At 59.5% G+C, this 18,786-nt stretch overlaps 1 protein-coding gene across 3 annotated transcripts in view; it reads right to left on the minus strand.

Moving 5' to 3' along the window:
* Positions 1-1,365: 1,365 nt before the first annotated feature.
* LLGL2 (LLGL scribble cell polarity complex component 2) overlaps positions 1,366-18,786 on the minus strand; it is a 34,766-nt gene continuing 17,345 nt past the window's right edge. For 2 of the 3 annotated variants that reach the window (XM_047709038.1, XM_047709039.1), the window contains exons 3-26: positions 14,174-14,271; positions 12,954-13,035; positions 12,560-12,675; positions 11,979-12,137; positions 10,223-10,385; positions 9,967-10,099; positions 9,403-9,457; positions 8,692-8,846; positions 7,029-7,246; positions 6,890-6,957; positions 6,607-6,760; positions 6,413-6,517; positions 5,725-6,017; positions 5,457-5,607; positions 5,002-5,152; positions 4,293-4,409; positions 4,007-4,173; positions 3,320-3,584; positions 2,934-3,087; positions 2,609-2,637; positions 2,329-2,376; positions 2,090-2,132; positions 1,903-1,964; positions 1,366-1,703 (exon numbers count right to left, since the gene is read on the minus strand). In XM_047709038.1, the coding sequence (XP_047564994.1) occupies positions 1,696-1,703; positions 1,903-1,964; positions 2,090-2,132; positions 2,329-2,376; positions 2,609-2,637; positions 2,934-3,087; positions 3,320-3,584; positions 4,007-4,173; positions 4,293-4,409; positions 5,002-5,152; positions 5,457-5,607; positions 5,725-6,017; positions 6,413-6,517; positions 6,607-6,760; positions 6,890-6,957; positions 7,029-7,246; positions 8,692-8,846; positions 9,403-9,457; positions 9,967-10,099; positions 10,223-10,385; positions 11,979-12,137; positions 12,560-12,675; positions 12,954-13,035; positions 14,174-14,271 (2,994 nt within the window). In that variant the 3' untranslated portion in view covers positions 1,366-1,695. The remainder of the gene's footprint in view (positions 1,704-1,902; positions 1,965-2,089; positions 2,133-2,328; positions 2,377-2,608; positions 2,638-2,933; positions 3,088-3,319; positions 3,585-4,006; positions 4,174-4,292; positions 4,410-5,001; positions 5,153-5,456; positions 5,608-5,724; positions 6,018-6,412; positions 6,518-6,606; positions 6,761-6,889; positions 6,958-7,028; positions 7,247-8,691; positions 8,847-9,402; positions 9,458-9,966; positions 10,100-10,222; positions 10,386-11,978; positions 12,138-12,559; positions 12,676-12,953; positions 13,036-14,173; positions 14,272-18,786) is intronic. The other variant, XM_047709040.1, reaches the window with a different exon arrangement.

Below are 18,786 nucleotides of genomic sequence, written 5' to 3' on the forward strand. Positions count from 1 at the left end.
GCGGTAGGCAATTTGCCTGTCACAGGAGTTCCACTTGCTGGGATTTAAACCCCAGGGGTCTTTGGAAAATAAACATTTCACAAGGGCACTTCCCTGCTTCAAGCCCCTCAGAGTCTCCCCATCGAGTGGGCCAGCTGTCACAGTCCCCTCCTGTCTGTAGCTTTGTCTTTCCATCTACCCAGCCCCCCTTTCCCACAATTTCTGGGACCAGGGTCTGTGTCCCCCTTCCCTTCGGGAACTGTTCCTCCGCATTCCTTACAGCTTTTGGGGCTCCTACTGCCGTGCCACCCCACTTCTAAGGAGAGTTGGGGAGCTAGAGCAGCCCAAGGACAACCCGGAGACTCTCGAGCTGCCCATGCTTGGCTGGAGGGCAGTGGGGGGGATGCCCCGCCCCCCAGCACATCTGTCCTGGGACATGGACCTTGGCCCCTCCTCTGCCCTGTGCACTCACATCCAGGTCCTCCCAACAGGCCAAGTGGGCTCCTGGGCCACACAGCAGTGCCCCTGCCCTCCCCACGCTCCAGGGGGTCCTGGTCTGGCCCTGGCCATGCAGTGCCTTCATTTTCAGCACAATTCCGGCCAACACACCCCCCACCCGCCTCCGCCTCCCACAGCAAGCAGGCTGGTTCCGCCAGTGCCCCCGGCCCCTTTATCCTCTGTGCAGAATGGTCCCCCACCAGCCCACTCCAGTTATGTCCCTAACCCAGCTTGACATCACCTTCCCTGGCAGCTCTCTCACAGGCCCCCAACTGTCTGCATCCTAAGACCTCCTGCCCTTGCCAGGACGGGGAGCCCCCGCGGGGCAGGGACCACATGGTCTCTGCTGCCTCTGACCCAGTGTGCCTGGCATACAGTAGGTGCTCAGCAAAGACAGGTAAGTGAAGTAGAATCAAGTAGACCAAACGCCTGGTTTATAAGGACCAGAACAGCAGTGTGATCCAGGCCCCTCATCTAGGGATAAGACCCTTCAGCTCGGGGTATGGCCTCTGACCTCAATAGTGGCTCATGATCCTTCCCTGGAGTCTGGAAGAAGCCGCCGGGTCTGAGATACTGTGTCTTCCCCTTCTGACGGCAAGGAGAGGCCAGTCAAAGGGGACTCCCTCAGCCCCGACCCAGGGAAGCAGCCACACAGACTCGCATCGGCTACCTCTTGCCGTTCATTCCCACACACGGAGGAGTCAGTGCTCAGGCCCAACCAAGCACACTTGCTCTGACTCAAACGGCTTAAAAAAGGGATTCCCTGGACCACCAGCCTGGTCCAGCAACGGGACCCGGGGGCAAAGGCAAGGGACTGGCTAACAATCATTTCCGTTTACGTTGACAATTTCTCCACAACTAAAAAAATTAGTCATTGGACCAGTCTGGTGAAGAGGTAATAAGGTGTTTATTAAAAACTCTTTTTCACCCAGAGGCAATTAAAATTTATAATTTAAAACCCAGCCCACTACAAAAAGGGGAGGGAGTAAAAACTGTGCAACATTGACAAGAGAACCAAGACAGACAAGGCCCAGGAGGGGCAGCCCCACAGCCCTGGGGTCCCGCCTCTCCCAAGGCCAAGAGCAGCAGTGGGCCTGACACTGGGGTCGGCTCCAGCCCCTGGCACAGCCCAGGGCGCGGTCCTCGCAGGCGGGGCCGGGCCCGGGGAAGAGCCCTCAGTAGTGTGTGTTCGTGGTGTGGCCTGGACCCACGACCTGCTCACTCTGCTGTGGAAGGAGACAGAGCAATGGCTCAGAGCCTCCTGGGCAGGCCAGTGGCCTCCGTCCCCCACCTGGAGCCCAGAGGTAGAGGTTTTCAGGACCCCTGGGGACCCGTGTGGGTGCCTTCTCCTCTCCCTCCATGTGAGGAGGCGGGCCTTCCCAGCTGCCCCCCAGCCCTGCAGCAGTGTCCAGAGCCCCTACCTACCTCCCCCATTGCTGAGACTGTACCCCACGGCCACTCGCTGAGAACGCCAATCGCCATAGCTCCTGCAGGGGCAGAGATAGGACAGTCACCATCCATGGGAACCTTGGGGAGGGCAGACAAGCACCCTCATTCCCAGAGACCTCCTGGCACCGCAGGGCCCATCTCACAGGCCCGAGCAGTGACTCACCCTCGGTCTCCCTCCAGTGTGCTCTGGATCTCCTTCAGGACCCCTGCAGGATGGGGGGGACAGAGGCGTGGTGACACCAGCAGAGACTGGGCCAGACACAAATGTTTCTCCCCTGTTCTACTGGTGGGTGTTGGATGGGTCTGCCCCTTCAGGGTAATGGCCCTCACTTCTACCCTGGCCTTCCATGCTTCCCTTGGGACATTCCTCACAGCAGCCCACCAACTCCTGCCCCAACTCACTCTCGTCATTGAGCAGAGCATGTTCCATCACTCGGCGGGGCCTTCTCTCTGAAAGGCAGAGGCAAGTCAGGCAAGCCCTGGGGCCTCTCTGCCCCAGCTCCCTTGGAGCGGGAGCGCCAGAGCCCAGAGCTCAGGACCAGAAGGGATGCTGTTTCCACCCAGCCTGCACACCCCCTGCAGGCCTGGGGTTCCCCTCCATCCTCTTCGGTCTGGGTCTGGGCCTGAGTATTACAATGCCTCTGTCCCCCCACACCCCTGGTCACAGGGAAGCCCGTCTTACCCTCTCCGTCACTCTGGCTCCCTGAGTTCCTGTGGGGAGAGAGATGGTGAGGATGGAGGGGGGGTGGGGGGGGGGACTAGGCTCCTCATTCTGGCTCAGAAAGCCCCGATCCTATGAAGAATGAGGTCAGCTGACTAGGCCCACCCTGAGCCAGGGCGGTGAACCAAGCCTTGCCGGGGATGGCAACCTGCACGGGAGGGAGGCGCCTTCGACAGGGTGTGGGGGGTGCTGGGGAGCCAGAGCTAGGAGGGTGGGGGGTGGGCTTAGCTCACCAGGGAAGGGATCTCTGGCCAGCCGCCAGCCTGAGGCCACCTGTCCTGCTGACCTGGCTCGGTCCAAGGCCTTCTCTGGGCCTGATCCGTTGCGGGGGTGGCTGTGGCTCTTGGTCTCTGCTGAATCCACCAGACACCGGGGCTCAACCAGCCACTTGGTGGAGAGAGAGAAGCGCTCGAACTCTGAGGGTGAGATCAGGTAGAAGCCTGCGGGCGGGGGAAGGAGGAGAGGCCAGGCAGGTAAGGCCGGCGCACCCCGTTCCTGGGCCTGGCAGCTGCCAAGGGGACACCCCCACCCCCCAACCCCGCAGGAGGTACGAGGGGCTGGGGCCTCCCTCGAAGTCCTCAGCTGAGGTACCTCTGGCCTGGCTGCCCGGTGGGACCCCCACACCGCATACACCCCCCAGCAGAGGTTCCCCGCCGCGCGCCCCGGGCCCACCTTGGCCGTATTTGGTGAAGACACAAGAGGCGATGCCGCTGACGTCCTCGCGCCGGATGCAGCTGTACCGCACCTGCGGCTTGAGCAAGGGTAGCGAGACCACCTGCACGTCGCCCAGGTTGGTGAGCACGGCCAGGTGGTGCTCCCCGTAGTCCTCGGCCCGGCAGCTGCCGAAGTGGGCTGCGCTGACCCGCCGCACCCGCGAGCCCTCCAGGGCGGTCAGCTTCAGCTTCAGCTTGGCGCTCACCTTGGGCAGCGTGAACACCTGGGGGCAAGGGCACGGCTCGCAGCCTGGCCCAACCACGGCCCCCTGCGCGCCGTCCAGCCAAGGGAGGATTTCTGGCTTTCCTGCCCGGTGTGGCTGCACGGCCCGGCTCCCTGGCAGACGGCCCCCCCACCCTTCCCAGCGAAGTCGGCCCCCTCTCTGGGCACCCCTTGGCGCTCAGCGCTGCAGACCCTGGACTCGGACCGCAAGGAGGCCGGGCCTCATTTCCATGTCTGTGCTCGCTGTCCCTCCCACAGACACAGGTCCTGCTTCAGTGTCCCCCACGCTGACCCTGGAGCCCCCTTCTTCTGTGCCTCGGTGGCCTTGCACACGTCCACTGCAGGAACCACAACCAGCCCGTCCTCTGAGCTCCCCAGATGCCCCCAGGATTCCCAGGGGGCCCGCCTGTACCCGAGCAGCACCTTGAACTGCTCCTCTGACACCACGAGCAGCTGGTGGCCTCCCTGCATGTCTGGGCTCTTCGACAAGTCATGAGCCACCTCCAGGGGCTCGGGAAGGGGCACGCTGTGTCCGTCCAGCACCAGGATGCCCACCACGGGCGCTCGGTGCATCAGCTGGATCTCCTTGGCTACAGGGCAAGAGGCAAGTGGTGGGTGAGGGTTGGGCACAGGGCAAGGCTAGAGGTGCCGCCCCACCCCAAACCTAGGCAGAGGAGCACCCTCTGCTCTCCCTCTGCCCAGCACTCACCCTGCTCTGCCCGCACAGGCTCGTCCATTCTCCGCTCGGCGGGGGGCACGCGCAGGGCGAAGGCGTAGACGGTACCCCCATTGGTGCCGGCCCACAGCGAGGGGCAGTGGCGGGAGCCTGCCAAGAGGCAAAGGTTTGTACCTAACCCATGGTTCTGCGGGTCTGGTGGAGCCCGGTGACCTGGGCTTACGTCCTGGCCTTGCCTCTCACTACCTGTGTGACTCCAAGGTCAAGTTGGCAAAGTCTGGAAGCCTCAGTTTCCTCCCCTGTAAAATGGAATGGCTGTGGGTCCTGCCTACCCCCTGGGGTGTAGAAAGGCCAAGCTGGGAAGGCTGACAAACAGGGGCCCCATGAACAGATCATCTTGAATCCAGGATAGCTTGACCCTCAAGACCCTCGTCCCTGCCCCACCATCCCTGCCCTGGTAGGAGGCCACAGGGGAGCTTCTGCAGAACCCACTGGACCCCAGCAGGCACGTGACAGGGGAAACGTGACATGTCCCAGGTCACACTCCGAGAGCGTGGCAGAGCCTGAGTACGAAGCCAGTACAATCTGCCTTGGAGACACAGGCAGGGGGTCCCGTCTCTCCGTGCTCCCAAGTGGAAGCCCCTCTTAGGGTCCTCCCAGCCAGGGCGGGCAGGAGCCTCCAACATGCCCTTGGGCCAAGGCCGTGCTCTCCTGGACTCCCCACCTCAGGCTGGCCACTCACTGTCCCTCAGGTAGGTGTCAGCAAAGTAGAGGGTCCGGACGAATCCCGTGAAGGAATCCTCCGCCGAGCGGGCCTCGATCCTGCGCTGCACCGGAGCCAGCTCCATGCTCTGCACCCCCGCGCGCTCGGGCCTGGCCGCCCCCTCCTGTCCCTGCAGCGGGTGGGGCCAGGACTGAGCGGGGGCTCCAGTCTCCCCATTCTGGGGACACGGGATTGCTCACCACCAACCCATCACACCACCACCCGTCTGGTGTCTCCTGAGGGCCTGGCTCTTTACGCTTGGGGAAGGTGAGGCACAGACATGCGGTGTAGCCAAGGCCACAGGGCTGGCGGGCAGGGCGGCAGGGCGGGAACCTCCTCAGCGTGGCCACAGTGAGTGGGGGAGACGGGGCTAGTGTGGACCCGCTGCGGACTGCTCAGAGCTCTCCCGGGCTCGCGGCCAGTCTTGGCCTCACCTCTCCAGAGGGACCAGCTGGCCGCCGCTTCCGGCTGGACACCCGACTCCGACGTATCCGGCGGAAGGACTGGCGCAGGGACTTCTTCAGGGACTTCACACGGGACAGTGGGCCCTCCAAAGCTAGCTGGTCACTGGGGTGCAGCGTGCATCTGGGGGCCGGGGTGGGGGGACGACACATCCGGTCACCCGCGCTGCCAGGGCCCAGGGGTAAGAGCCCAGTGACAACCCTAGCTCCAGGCCCCAGACGCCCTGGGGAGGCTGCTCACTTGACAAAGACCTGCCGCCGCTGCTGGTGGTCAAAGAGGCCAAAACCATGGCTCGTGCCGAAGGCCACAAGCCGCCACTCGGAGTGCAAGGCCAAGGAGGTGACCACAGCCGGGGGCTGGCACTGTACCAGCACAAAGGGCTGGAAGCCGGGCTCAAAACGCACGGGCCCTGGCCGGGCGCACAGGCGCTCATGCCCCTTCCAGCGGTAGCCCTCCTGGTCCTGCAGCAGGTCGGCCTCCACCTGCGCCACGCTGTGCTCCGCCTCCTCGTCGTTCAGCTCCAGCACCAGCACCTGGGGAGGAGGGCAGGTGGGCTGAGCAACTTCCGGCGCCAAGGAACCCTGGGACCGCAGGGACCCTGAAGGTGGAGAACGAAGGACCCGGGACCCACGGCCAGTCCCGGGGTCCGAGGACAGCCAGAAGGCCTCTGTCCAACCCTTGGCCCTGAATCCTGGCTTCAGGAGGAGGAGAGTCGGTCATCCCACAGGCCTGTCTCTATGGGGACGAGGCAATCCCTCCCCACTGGGAGAAGCCCCAAGCCACAGGGACAGATGACAATCTCGGTGATACCATCCATGGGCGCTCAGGAGACTGGCTCCTGTCCTTGCCGCCCTCTAACCCCTGGACACTGCCCAAAGTCACCTGCCCACTCCTCCTAGCTGCCTCGCCCCCACCCCAGCTTTCTCACCTGCCCCGCCGTGCCGGCCACAGCCAGGTAGCCGCTGTATTTGCAGAGGAAGATCTTCTGGATGCCCAGCCTGGGATCATCACTGTAGGGGTCGAAGGAGCCCACCTGACGATGGAGGGGAGGGCCGCAGGTGACTGAAAGTACCACACCCAGTCCGTCCTTGCCCTCCCTGGTTTCCAGGCTCCTGGCCTCACCTTGCGGAGTGGGGGCCACTCCTCCTCGCCCTGGACATTGAGGCTGTCGCTGGGGTCTGTGTCGGTGAGGAACACCCGGACCGTGCTCAGCTTGTAGAGGAGTCGTAAGCACACGCCGGAGGCGTCCCAGAACCGCACCGTGCCGTCCTCGTGCCTGTGGGCGGAGTCCACCTGCCAGTCACAGGGGAGGCGGGGCCGGGGGGCTGCTAGGACTGGCCCGCACCCTGCTCTGCTCCCACCCCGCACAGTCTACTTGGCAGGAAGATGCCATGACGTTGCCTACCCCGTGAGCAGCAGGTCCCTCTGGGGAGGGGCTGGGGCCAGACTGGTGCCACCATCAATGGGCCACTCCTGAAGAAGGAGACCAGAAGTCCGTGGGCGAACTTGACCTGAGGCAGGGCCGGGGCTCGTGTCGGACCTACCATGGTGGAGAAGTGCGTGTGCTGCTGGCTGCCCACAGCAACGATGCGCTCCCACAGCTTCAGGGGGATGTTGGAGACGTGGTGGGAGCAGGTGATGGCAGAGCAGTGCAGGGAGGCCAGGTAGGGAGGCTGCACGGGGGGCCAACCAGCCGCCTGCAGGTCAATCACCACCAGCTCCTCCTCGGCCAGAACCACCAGGGCACAGGGGTCGTCAAAGGCTAGGGGACAGGTGGGGACAGAGGTGGTAGTGTCAGGAGCCTCGGGAGCCTCGGGAAGCAGTTTCTCCCGCCCAGCCCTGCAGAATCTGAAGCTCTAGGGTTATACTCAGAGAACGTGCATTTTAAACTTTTTTTTTTTAAGATTTTATTTATTTATTTGACAGAGAGAAATCACAAGTAGGCAGAGAGGCAGGCAGAGAGGCAGGCAGAGAGAGAGGAGGAAGCAGACTCCCCGCTGAGCAGAAAGCCCGATGCGGGGCTTGAACCCAGGACCTGGGATCATGACCTGAGCCGAAGGCAGCGGCTTAACCCACTGAACCACCCAGGCGCCCCGAGAACGTGCATTTTAAAAACAAGCTCCAGATCCAACAGAGTACAGAATGACACCCCATGACCGACCAAGCGGGACTCATCGCAGGTGCACGAGGCGACCTCAATGTGTGAACATCAATGAACGGAAGCCACCACGCATAGGCTAAAGGGACACAGGATCGTATCGGTATATGCAGGGAAAGCATCCGACAGCCCTAACACCGGTTTATGATAAGCTCTCACTAAGCTAGGAGGAGGAGAACTTGTCAACTTGGTGGAGATCACCTACAACGAAGCTACAGCTTGCGTAACTTGATGGTAAGAAACGGGAAGCTTTCCCACTGAGATCAAGAATAAGGCAGAGGGCCCCTCACTCGGCTTCTCCACAAGCCCTAGCCGATGTAATAAGGCAAGATAAGGAAATAAAAGGTATACAGCTTAGAAAGAAAAATATAACGTTGTCTTTATTCACATATGACGGGATCGACTCTGTAGAAAACCCAAAAGAATGGACCCTACTCCTAGCACCCCCCATCAGGTGTGTGGAGGGAAGGGGCTGGGAAGGAGGAAAAGCAGGTTCGAGTCTCCCTCCAAATGGGCCAGTGTGTCCTGAGCAGACCCAACCCCTTACCTGGAGGCCTTGGCCTCATCAGGCCAGACTCATGTGGAGGGGAGGTGCACCCTGACCGGCCTCCTCTCCAGATTTTCACATCAGCCCTTTCCAGTCTTGCCTGTCACCAGTTCATGAGACTGACACAGGGCTCTGCTATCTTGGCTTCTGCTGTCTTGTCCACCCCACGAAAGGGAGGACTTCACGAGTCCAAGCCAGGATCTCCTTGCCTCTCAGCTGGGTGCTATTCAACCCAATAGGCCAGACCTGCCCTCTTCAGGCTAAGTCCCATCAGAGCCAGGCGAGGGCAAAAAGAGCTCAGGGTGGGTGCGAGGTGTGGCCAGCAAGGACGAAGCCACAGGCTGGTGGTGTGTGTGTGTGTTTGTGTGTGTGTGGTAAAGGCCCCAAGAGGGGTGCAGTAGGGGTGAGGGACTCAGGCAGCGGCAGGCTTGAGAATAGGCGGGCCACATCCCTGCACCTCCTGGAGACCAGCCCTCCACACCCATCCCCGATGCCAGCCTACCCGCCGCAGGGTCTGCCTCAGTGAGGACAGTGAAGTCGATGACGCGGGAGGTGAAGTCGAAGGCAGTCTGCTGGCCATCGTGGATCACCGAGATGCAGTGGCGGTCCCCGTAGCTGGCCCGAGGCATGCCGCCCTGGAAGATGGTGAAGGGCAACCTGGCCGGCACAGAAGAACCACGGGCTGGGACTCCCAAACACGAGCTCAGAGAGCCCCCGGCTGAGCTAGCAGCTTGGACTGTCCTGGGACCGAAGGGGCAGGACCGGGAGGGAGGCCAGTCTCGAGGTCAGCACTCACTCAAGGTCCCCGTGAGGGGTGGGGTGGACCCCCATGACTTCCTGATCGCAATAACCCAGGAGAACTTGGGCGTGAAGTGTGGCTCCCGAGCCTCTGCCTCAGGCAGGGCCCCCCACCCGCTCCCACGGCTGCTTGTGTGTGGGATCTCCCTGTATGTCTCTGCCTGAAAAAACAGGTCTCCTGCTACAACAGAGTTTGGACCCTGCTAATCTGAATCATCGCTCTGGGAGGGTGGAGGGAAAGGTCAAGAATGTTTGCTCAGGAATTAGCCATGAGAAGTAATGAATGGCCTGCTCTCCCTCTGCTGCCATGCGGGACCCTAAGGCAGTCCCTAGATGCTGCCTGCCGCCGGCAGAGGCCAGAGCAGCCCCCCAGGAAGCCTGCAGACCGGAACAAGGACAGAGCATGGATACCTACCCCTGCTTGGTGGTCAGCCAGAAGATTTTGGTAATGGCTTTGCAAGGAAAAGGACCTACAAGAAAAGGAACCAGCTTGCAGAAACTCTTTATAGAGTCTCATATTGACTTTTTTTTTTTTTTTTTTAAAGTAGGTCCCACACTGAAGCCCAACATGGGACCTGAACTTACGACCCTGAGACCAAGACCTGAGCTGAGATCAAGAGCTGGTGCTTAAACTGAGTCCCCCAGGCGCCCCAATAAAGGAACCAGCCTGAACTGGGCTGTCCGCTCCAGGGTCCGTAGGGCACAAACACTTCATGCCCACCCCTGCACAGCAGACCTGTGCTCAGAAGTCCCTCCCTGAGCTGTCCCCCGACAGAGCCACAAACAGCAGTGGAGAACCCACCGCGTGGCTCTGGACAAAGCCTTCACTTCTTGGGGCCCCAGCTTTGCTGCTAGGAGGGGAGCGCCTGCACCCCAAACTTGGAAGGACAGACCGGGAGCAGAGGACACGGCTTTGCCAGCGGATGGGGGTCCCGGTGACAGGTCAGGGCTTGCCCCACGAGGCGGGCGGAGCACTGACCGTAAGGCGTGCAGCTGCGCAGAGGCTCTGGCTGTGGGGCATCCCCGGAAACGGGCCACTGGCAGTAGCTGCCATCGGAGTGGCAGCTGACAATCACGTGGCCGTCCCGCTGCCAGCAGACATTCTCCAGTTGCTGCAGGGGAGGAGAGGGAGAGGGCGCAGGCCGGGATCAGGCACCCTCAGGCCTCAGCACAGGGCTGTCTGGGAGGGCGGCACGGCCCCTGCCCGCCCCGCCCCCACCGCCCGCATGGCCTACCTGGCTGCTGAGGAAATGGCAGAGCACGCGGCTGGCCCGCAGGTCCCAGACGACAACGAGGCCCCGGCTGTAGCCGATGAGAACCCGGTCGGGGTCGCGGGGGTGCTCCTGCAGAGCTTCCACCATCTCAAACACCCGCCGCTGGCGGGCCTCTTCGGGCAACCTGGTGGACGGAAGCGCGGTGAGGCCATGGTGTTGCTGCCGCCGGCGGCCGGGACCGACCCCAGGGCACAGGTGCCCACCGCGTGGATGCGGCAGTGCAGCAGGATCGCGAGGCCACGCCGCTGAGCGGGGAGCCGAGCACAGGACAGGACAGTGAGGACAGAAACTTAAGGATGCAAACCCGTGGGGAGGGGTTACAAGGAAGGAGAAGGCAGTGACCTCCAGGGAGGGAGGGGCTCAGGACTGGGACGCGTGTGTGGGGGCTCCAGGGAGCGGGTGGCAAAGCCTAGTGCATTTCTGCGTAGCGGTGGTGTTTCATAATAAGAGAAGTTTTTAAAACCCACTAAACAAAACTCTCTACATGAGTGGGACTGGCCTTGAGCCTTGACCCCCTCCTTCTTCTCTGGGCCTGGAATGCTGATGTGAGGTCCGGAGCTGCTGCAGCCAACAGAGGATGCGAGGTGGCAGGCACAGGACCCAGCCAACACCTCAGACCAGAGAAGGCTAGGCAAACAGCCTGCACCCCCAGGGCGTTTCTAGGAGCCCAAGCAAGCCAAACCTCTTTTCATTTAGAACAAGGATTCAGACTGGCAGTAGGGGGTTCCCAGGGCATTCAGACTGGGGGAGGCCCCCAGTCAGACTCCTACCAGCAGAGTGAGGTGGGCATGGGCATGGCCACCTGAGGAGCCGCGCCTCCCGCAGGCCTACCCAAGCTGCCATGCCCGCTGACCTGCAGATAGCTCTGCTCTGACCACCGCCTGGCTGGCCTGACTCTACCCTGCTGGGCGGAAACACACAGGTGTGTGCTTGGAGAGACCCAGCCCCAAGCAGGAAGCCTCCCACCCCAGCCTGGACAAAGAGCCCTTTGGAGAGAGTTGGAAGCCTAAAGCCTGCACTGGAAGGAACGGGGTCCCACAGGCTCAAACCTGAAGCAGCTTCCCCTCGGAGGACCCTGGCCTCCTCTCCATCCCGTGAAACTGCAGAACATTCCACCATGGCTAACCCTTCATCTCTTCCTCCTTTGGGCCCCAGCCCCCGCTCTTCACACCCAGACCTGCTCTGACACCCTCTCTGTTGCAGACATCATCATCACAGGACAAAGCCTCCGGGATCATCTGAAGAAGCCTACAGGGTCATGGCTGTCCAGGATTAGGCCACGGGGCCTGCATGCAAATGAAAGCAGCAGACTCCAAAGCCTACGCCTCCCCAGAAGTTGCCCCTCCTGACACAGTGAGGTCTGGGCCCCATTTGCCCGGCAAGGAGCCCCCGGGGTTTTGAAATTCACAGCAGCAGCGCGAAGAACACCAGACTAAGAACTGGTGCAGGTGCAACAAATGTGAGGAGCCTCATTTCCTTCACCTCTAAATGAAATGACAAATTATCCCCCAGACCTTTGGAAAGCGCTGTGACGCTGACACATGGTAGAGTCAGAGTCTCCACTTAGGGGCCAGGTGGGGAGCTGAGAGTCTCTCCTCCATCCCTATAGGCTTCCCAGGAGAGAAATTAGAGGCCCGAGACATTACTGGCACGGAAGGGAGAAGGCCCTGGCTGGCCGGAGCGGATGGCTTCCTAGTGGCAGGTGTCGGAGACTCACCGCTGGAGCACGGCGTCTGAGCTGATGGTCTGGTCCTCCAGCGTGCGGAAGGCCGGCAGCTGTACCACGAACACGTTCCCGCTCTCAGTGCCCAGATAGAGGAGCTCGCGGGAGGAGTGTGGCAGGACCACAGTGATCTGTGTGGCACTGGGGGCAGCCCTGAGGATGGAACGGCCGCCAGTGAGCCGGCTGCTACCCTGGCAGGGGAGGCCCCAGCACAGGCCATGCCTAGGGAAAGCAGGCCTGTGAGGTCCTTTAATGGGGTCCTTTAATGGTTGTCTGGGGCCAGGATAAATATAGTGATTACTTTCTCCCAAGAAGACAGATGGTGGAGGGCTTGGGCTTGGGCTGGGAGGCAGAACAGCCCTTCCAGAGCCTCCTGTGTAGACGCTGTGTGGGGATGGAGGGAGCCAGGCTGCAGCCCCACCCGCGCCAACAGAACACCCACAGGAGGGGCTGCCTCGGCTCAAACCACTGCTGGGCCCACCCAGAGTGCCACAGGACCTTCAAAGGGAGATCCCACCCTGGAGCTGGGCGGGCAGGACAGGCTGGAAGGGAGGGGACGGGCACCGAGTCCTTACCCCGGGGGACCACGCAGCGTGAAACTCCCATCTTCCTGCAGCTCTGACACGCCTCCTTTGACCTTTAGGCTCCACAAGTGCAGACTGTTGTCATCCAGCAGGGTGACCAGCTGGCACTAGGGAGGGGATGGCACAGGAACCCGGAGCGCGCCGTCTCATTCACTATGGAGGGGCCAGCATTCACCGCGGCCTCTCACCCACCCCGTGCCGGTTGATTCAGAGAGCCCAGAACCAAAAGACCCCTGGCAACTCTTTGGGTGGTCCACGAACCCAAAGCTGGGGAAAGGGGAGAGGTTCCCAGCCCTCCTAGCAGACCCAAACCCAGGGCCACCAAATGCCCCTGTACACCCCTACCAGGTGACGTGTGAGGAAGGGGGCGTGGAGGTCCCCTCACCTGGCCAGGTAGGAAGTGGATCTGTACCACAGCGTTGGTCTCCCGATGCAGCCCCATGAACTCCACCCCTGGGGCGCCATAGCTACGGGCAGTGGGCTCAGGAAAGCTCCAGAACGCAGGATACCACCCACTCCCGCTCAAGGGCCAGGACCTCTGGGCCCGCGTGGCAAGAATATAAATACTTCAGCGACACAGCCTCACCCCACCCCCCGCAAGATGGAGCCTGGGGTGGGGGGTGGAGGCAGCAGGGGCCCTGGCCTGAAGGGGATGTGGCCCGTGGGGATGTGACACCAAGGGGCCAGCTCCAATCAGGGGAAGCTTTTCCAGCCAGGCAGGTGGGGGGTGGGGGACACACCTTACCCTGGCAAGGGCCGCACTGCTTGCTATAGTTTCCCCCCTGCCCCCACCACCTGAGCCGCAAAAGACCCATCAGCTACCACAAGGTGGCACCTGAGACAGGGCACCCCCTCCCCCCAGGGCCCGCCCCCAGCAGCTTTGGCCATGAGTTCCCACTCCAGGGACTGGTGACCAGGATATGGCTGGGGCCCAGCAATGATTAACCAGCTGAGAGAGAGTTCCACACCACCTACAGCCTAGGCCAGCCCACTGGGGGCAGCTCCCACCCCCGCCTCCCCTGCTCGACCTGATGCAGAAGAACAGGGGGAGTCACAGCTTCCCCCAAGGAGGGTCTGGCTGCGCTCTCCATGGTGGTCCCCCACCTCCCAATTCTCCCAGGTGCCACCCTGGCTCACTCTAGGGGCTCGGGTGGGATGTCAGGTTTGGGGAGCTCTCGGACTTGTAGTCCAGGCCAGCCAGAGGACCCAAGCAGTGAGTGGTCCTCCATCCTGGAACTATGGGCTTGCTTCTGAAATGCTCCAGAACCAATGCTTTGGACGGAGGATGACCCTATTGGACCATGTCCAGCCTCAGGCCAGAGAAGGACTATCCGTGCCCACCACAAGTCCATTCTCTCTGGTGTGCCTGTGCAGACACAGAGGGCGTGCATGGTGGGGCAGAATCTGGAAACCTTAGCATTGCTCCTCTCCCCCAAGGCCACCCTGGGATCAGTGTGCTAACTGGGAGAAAGGGAAAAACAAAACAAACCAAACAGGAACAGGCGGGCTCATTACAACTTGCTTTAGTTTGAATCCCACCAATGCCAGGGCCCCTGCCCCTTCTAGGGCCCCGCCAGCTGGGAGCTGGGGGAACAGAAAGGATACAGTTTGACAGCTCCGGAGCGGGTGCCAATGGCCAGGATGCGCAGAGACTGGCTATAGCCGAGGGCGCTGGGCTGGTGTGGGAAGCCGTGCTCCACCGTCTGTAATGAGAACCAGCTCGGCACGGACCTGCAGACAAGTCCCCTTCACCCATGCGGCTGGAGAGCCGGCGCGGGACAGGGGAGCTGCAGCACAGAACCCCCCAGCAGGTAGGAGCACGAAGTCAGTCATGTTTGGGTTCCTACCCAGACACCTGAGTGCAGAGCCAATCCCGGACCTATTTCTGACCCAGTCCTTGGCCTGTCCCGGCCATCCCCGGGACACTCTCCCCTGACACCACACTGGCCACTTGATGCTCGCCAGGAACTCGGACCTGGTTCCTCCACCGCCCACAGTGTGAGTGACCGACCCAGTCTTCCTGCGGGGGTGTGGGGGCGAGGGTAGCTCTGGGGACTGGCACAGTGGAGGACCAAACAGCTCAGTTAGCCTAGCTGTGCCGCAGCTCTGGGCCAGTCCCTGTGGGCGGGCAGGACCCACAGCAGCCTTTCCTGGCCCTCGGCCGTCCGAGGCTCCTCCAGCTCTGAACACCGGTACCTTTGCTACCGTCCATTCTCCACTACCCTTCCAGAGAAGCTTCTGGAGTTGTGTTGCAGACACACACTTTTGCTCATTTCTTACTACAGAACACACATTGCAGACAACTTGGAACATAGAAAGGAGTTTGAAAAATAATCACCCGTGCTCCCACGACTGGAAGTGACCCTTGCTAGCATCTTGGTGTCTGTGAGTCTTTCTTGTGTTGTGACCATACACTGGTGTGTCTACACTTAACACAGAGAGCGGACTGGGGTCGTGCCCCACAGCTGTGTGCATATGCACAGAGCTATGTAGCCTGTCTGCCCGTGTGCAGCCAGCCCGAGTCATCCAAAGCACCCAAGTGAGTTTTAAATGGCTGGCGGGCGGGGGGAGGGGGGTCAGTCTGTTACACGTCTGACTCTTTTTTTTTTTTTAAAGATTTTATTTATTTATTTGACAGAGAGAGATCACAAGTAGAGAGGCAAGCAGAGAGAGAGGAGGAAGCGGCTCCCTGCCGAGCAGAGAGAACCCGATGCGGGGCTTGATCCCAGGACCCTGAGACCATGACCTGAGCCGAAGGCGGAGGCTTTAACCCACTGAGCCACCCAGGCGCCCCTACACGTCTGACTCTTAATGTTGGCTAGAGTCTCAATCTCAAGATCACCCTGTGTGGGGCCCTGCACTCAGCCGGTGGTCTGCTTGGGATTCTCTCTCCCTCCTTCTCCCTTTGCCCCACCCCCAACCCCCTGCACAAGTTCTCAATCTCCCTCTCAAATAAATCAATCTTAAAAAAAAAAAAAAAAAAACAAAAAAAAAAACCCCAGAAAACAAAAAACAGACAGCTAAGGAATGTTCCCTATGTCCAGGCGTCCAAACCCACCAGGCTTTTGTTGGTGAGCACTTCCTATTTCTATAGGGCTCACCACCGCCAGCTGCATTGATGACCTTCCTCGGACCCCTCCTATCTTTGCCTACAACTCACTATTTTCTTAGGTAGGTGTCCCAGGAGTGGAATTACAGGCTTAAAAAGTATGGATGTATATACGACAGACTTGAACTGATAAACCATCTTCGGGAAGGTTTTTTGTTGTTCTCACTCAGCGCTCCCTGCCCGCTGCCTCCCACTCCAGGGGATACGGAACCTGTAGAGCTAGATCAGAGCACGGCAAAGGATGCCAGCCAGATGCTTTACCTTTTTTTTTTTCTTTTTAAAAGCAACGGAGGCTCGGGGTGCCTGGGTGGCTCAGTCGTTAAGCGTCTGCCTTTCAGTGGGTTAAAGCCTCTGCCTGCGGCTCAGGTCAGGATCCCAGGGTCCTGGGATCGAGTCCCACATCGGGCTCTCTGCTCAGCAGGGAGCCTGCTTCCCTTCCTCTCTCCCTGCCTGCTTGTGATCTCTGTCAAATAAATAAATAAAATCTTTAAAAAAAGAAAGAAAGAAAGAAAGAGAGAGAGAGAGAGAGAAAGAAAGAAAGAAAGAAAGAAAGAAAGAAAGGAAGGAAGGAAGGAAGAAAGAAAGAAAGAAAGAAGTGTCTGCCTTTGGTTCAGGTCATGATCCCAGGGTCCTGGGATCGAGCCCCAAATCGGGCTCTCTGCTCAGCGGGGAGCCTGCTTCTCCCTCTCCCACTCCCCCTGCTTGTGTTCCCTCTCTCGCTGTGTCTCTCTCGGTCAAATAATAAATAAAAAGCTTTAAAAGCAAAAACAAAAAAGCAATGGAGGCTCTGCCCTGCAGAAAGAAGGTTGCACCAGTGAGGCGGCTCTCCTTAGGCCCAGGGCTCCCCTCTGGGCTTCCCCTGGCTGTCCCATCAGGTCCAAAGGAGCACAAAGAGAGAAGTCCTGCTGACAGTGGGCATAACAGTTTAGCAAACCCAACTGCTGGCTGCTGGCTTGTCCCATCCAGTCCAGTGGCTCATGGAAGGAGGCCCCAAGGTGGGGTCAGCCGAGGAGGAGAGCTCCAGAGGCAGCTAATCTGGGGACACACAGGTGTAGCAGCCCCCCCCCCTTCCCTGGCTCTTTGCCAGGAACTAGTCTACCCTACAAATGGCTATACCTAGACGGGACAGACCAGAGAGGAGGAGTGACCCAGCAGGAGCCCCCCTGGCCAGCCCAGGTCCCCGTTCAGCTATGTAAAAAATGCAGTGCCTGGAAAAGCCTTGGGGAGATAGCACAGTGTCTGGAATGTAAACATTTCCCAGGAAAAGGAGGGCAGGGCACGTGATGGTGCATGTGGGGACCAGCTCTCCCAGGGCCCCCAGGTAGGCCTCGGCCGGCCTCAGGTTGCTGGAGCCTCGGCCAAGTCATCAGCCAGGGCCCAAGAAAAGGTTCCTGGGATGGTGGCATTTTTCTCTCACCCCAGTTAGGAGCAGAGTGGGGTGAAAAGCCTCTGGAATTTGGAGGAGTCTGGGGAAAATGTCCTGCAGGAAGGAGCCCTGTGCCCAGAAGGAGACACATGCCTTGGGCCACCCAGTGTGGCAGCCGTGAGCTGTGTAGAGATACTGAGCACCTGCGGTGTGGCCACCAAGGAATGGAAATTTTAATTTAATTTTAATTAACTTAACTTTAAGAATGGCTGCCCAGTTCAGTTGCTGGAAAACTTTCCAGGTATGCTGCTGGATCCCCAAAGGCACAGGGGCTGGAGTCAGGCAGACCAAACTGTGACTCTCCCTTTTCAGCTGCACACCTTCCAGCTCTAACTACAGATTATGTAGCTCCACAGAAAAGTCTGTGTCTGAACTGAAATGTGCTGTAAATGTAAAAGGACACTTAGCATTTCAAAGATTCTGTATTAAGGCGGGGGGGGGGGGGCACCCAGGTGGCTTAGATGGTTAAGTAGCTTCGGCTCTGGTCATGATCTCCAGGTCCTAGGATGGAACCCGGCATGGGGCTCCCATCTCGTGGGAACTTCTCCTCCTCTCTCTGCCTCTCCCCCTGTCTGTGCTCTCTCTCAAATGAATAAATAAAATCTTTTTTTTTTTTTTTTTAAGATTTTATTTGAGAGAGAGAGAGAGAGAACGAACACACACGAGGAGGGGGAGCGGCAGGCAGAGGGAGAAGCAGGCTCCTGCCAAGCAAGGAGGCTGATGTGGGGCTTGATCCCTGGACCCTGGGATCATGACCTGAGCCAAAGGCAGACGTTTTAACCCACTGAGCCACCCAGGCACCCTGAATAAATAAAATCTTAAAAAAAACAAAACAAACATACAAAACACCTAGAAAAACCCTCATTAATTTCTAATGACTACGCGTGGAAACAGTAGTATTTTGGATACATTAGATTAAACAAAGATATAATATCAAAGTTAATGTCACCCACCTAAAAAACGTAATGAAGCTGCTAGAATATTTTACATTATATACGTGGCTAGTAGTATAGTCCTTTTGGACTAAGGCACTGCCCTAGACAATTCTGCCTCAGGACAAAGTCAAACCAAAGAGAACCAGCCTGCGGCTTTGTTTTTCCGTCAGGCTCTCAGGCCACACACTGTCTACCAACCCCCTGGCGGGAAGTTCTCCAAACATCGCGCCCCAGTCGCTCCCATTATAGGCTGGCCTCTTTTGTGGGCTCTGCAGGAGACAAAAGCTGGGCCCATCCTTCAATCTCTGGCACTTACTCCTCATTTCCTTCAGGGTCCTGGGGACACTGCCACCACCCCTGACTCTCACCTCCACCTTCTTTCCCACAGGCTGGTTTAGAAAGAACAGGGACTGAGTCAGGCCCACTAGGCTCTGAATTCCCCTCTCTGCCACTTAAAATGCCTTGGCACTTGGGGGAGTTCCTCTGCCTCTCTGAGCCTCATTTCCATCCGATCAGGGGGCGGATACCAATGACTGCACTGGACCAGAGGCAGAGGCTTGAAAGCAAACCTCTAGACCAGGGTCAGGCTCAGCGGGAAGGCTCAGCTCACCCCCCTGGAGAGCACAGGCCTTGCCCCACACAGCTTGCCTGCCTTCTAAAGGTCTCCATCATTCCCTTGTACCCTCCAGGCATCTTCGCCAGGGGACCATGGCTCCTTTAAGAACAAAAGGAGGGGAGGAAATGCCAT

The sequence above is a fragment of the Lutra lutra genome, chromosome 16, assembly GCF_902655055.1.
Source record: "Lutra lutra chromosome 16, mLutLut1.2, whole genome shotgun sequence".
Lineage (NCBI taxonomy): Eukaryota > Metazoa > Chordata > Mammalia > Carnivora > Mustelidae > Lutra > Lutra lutra.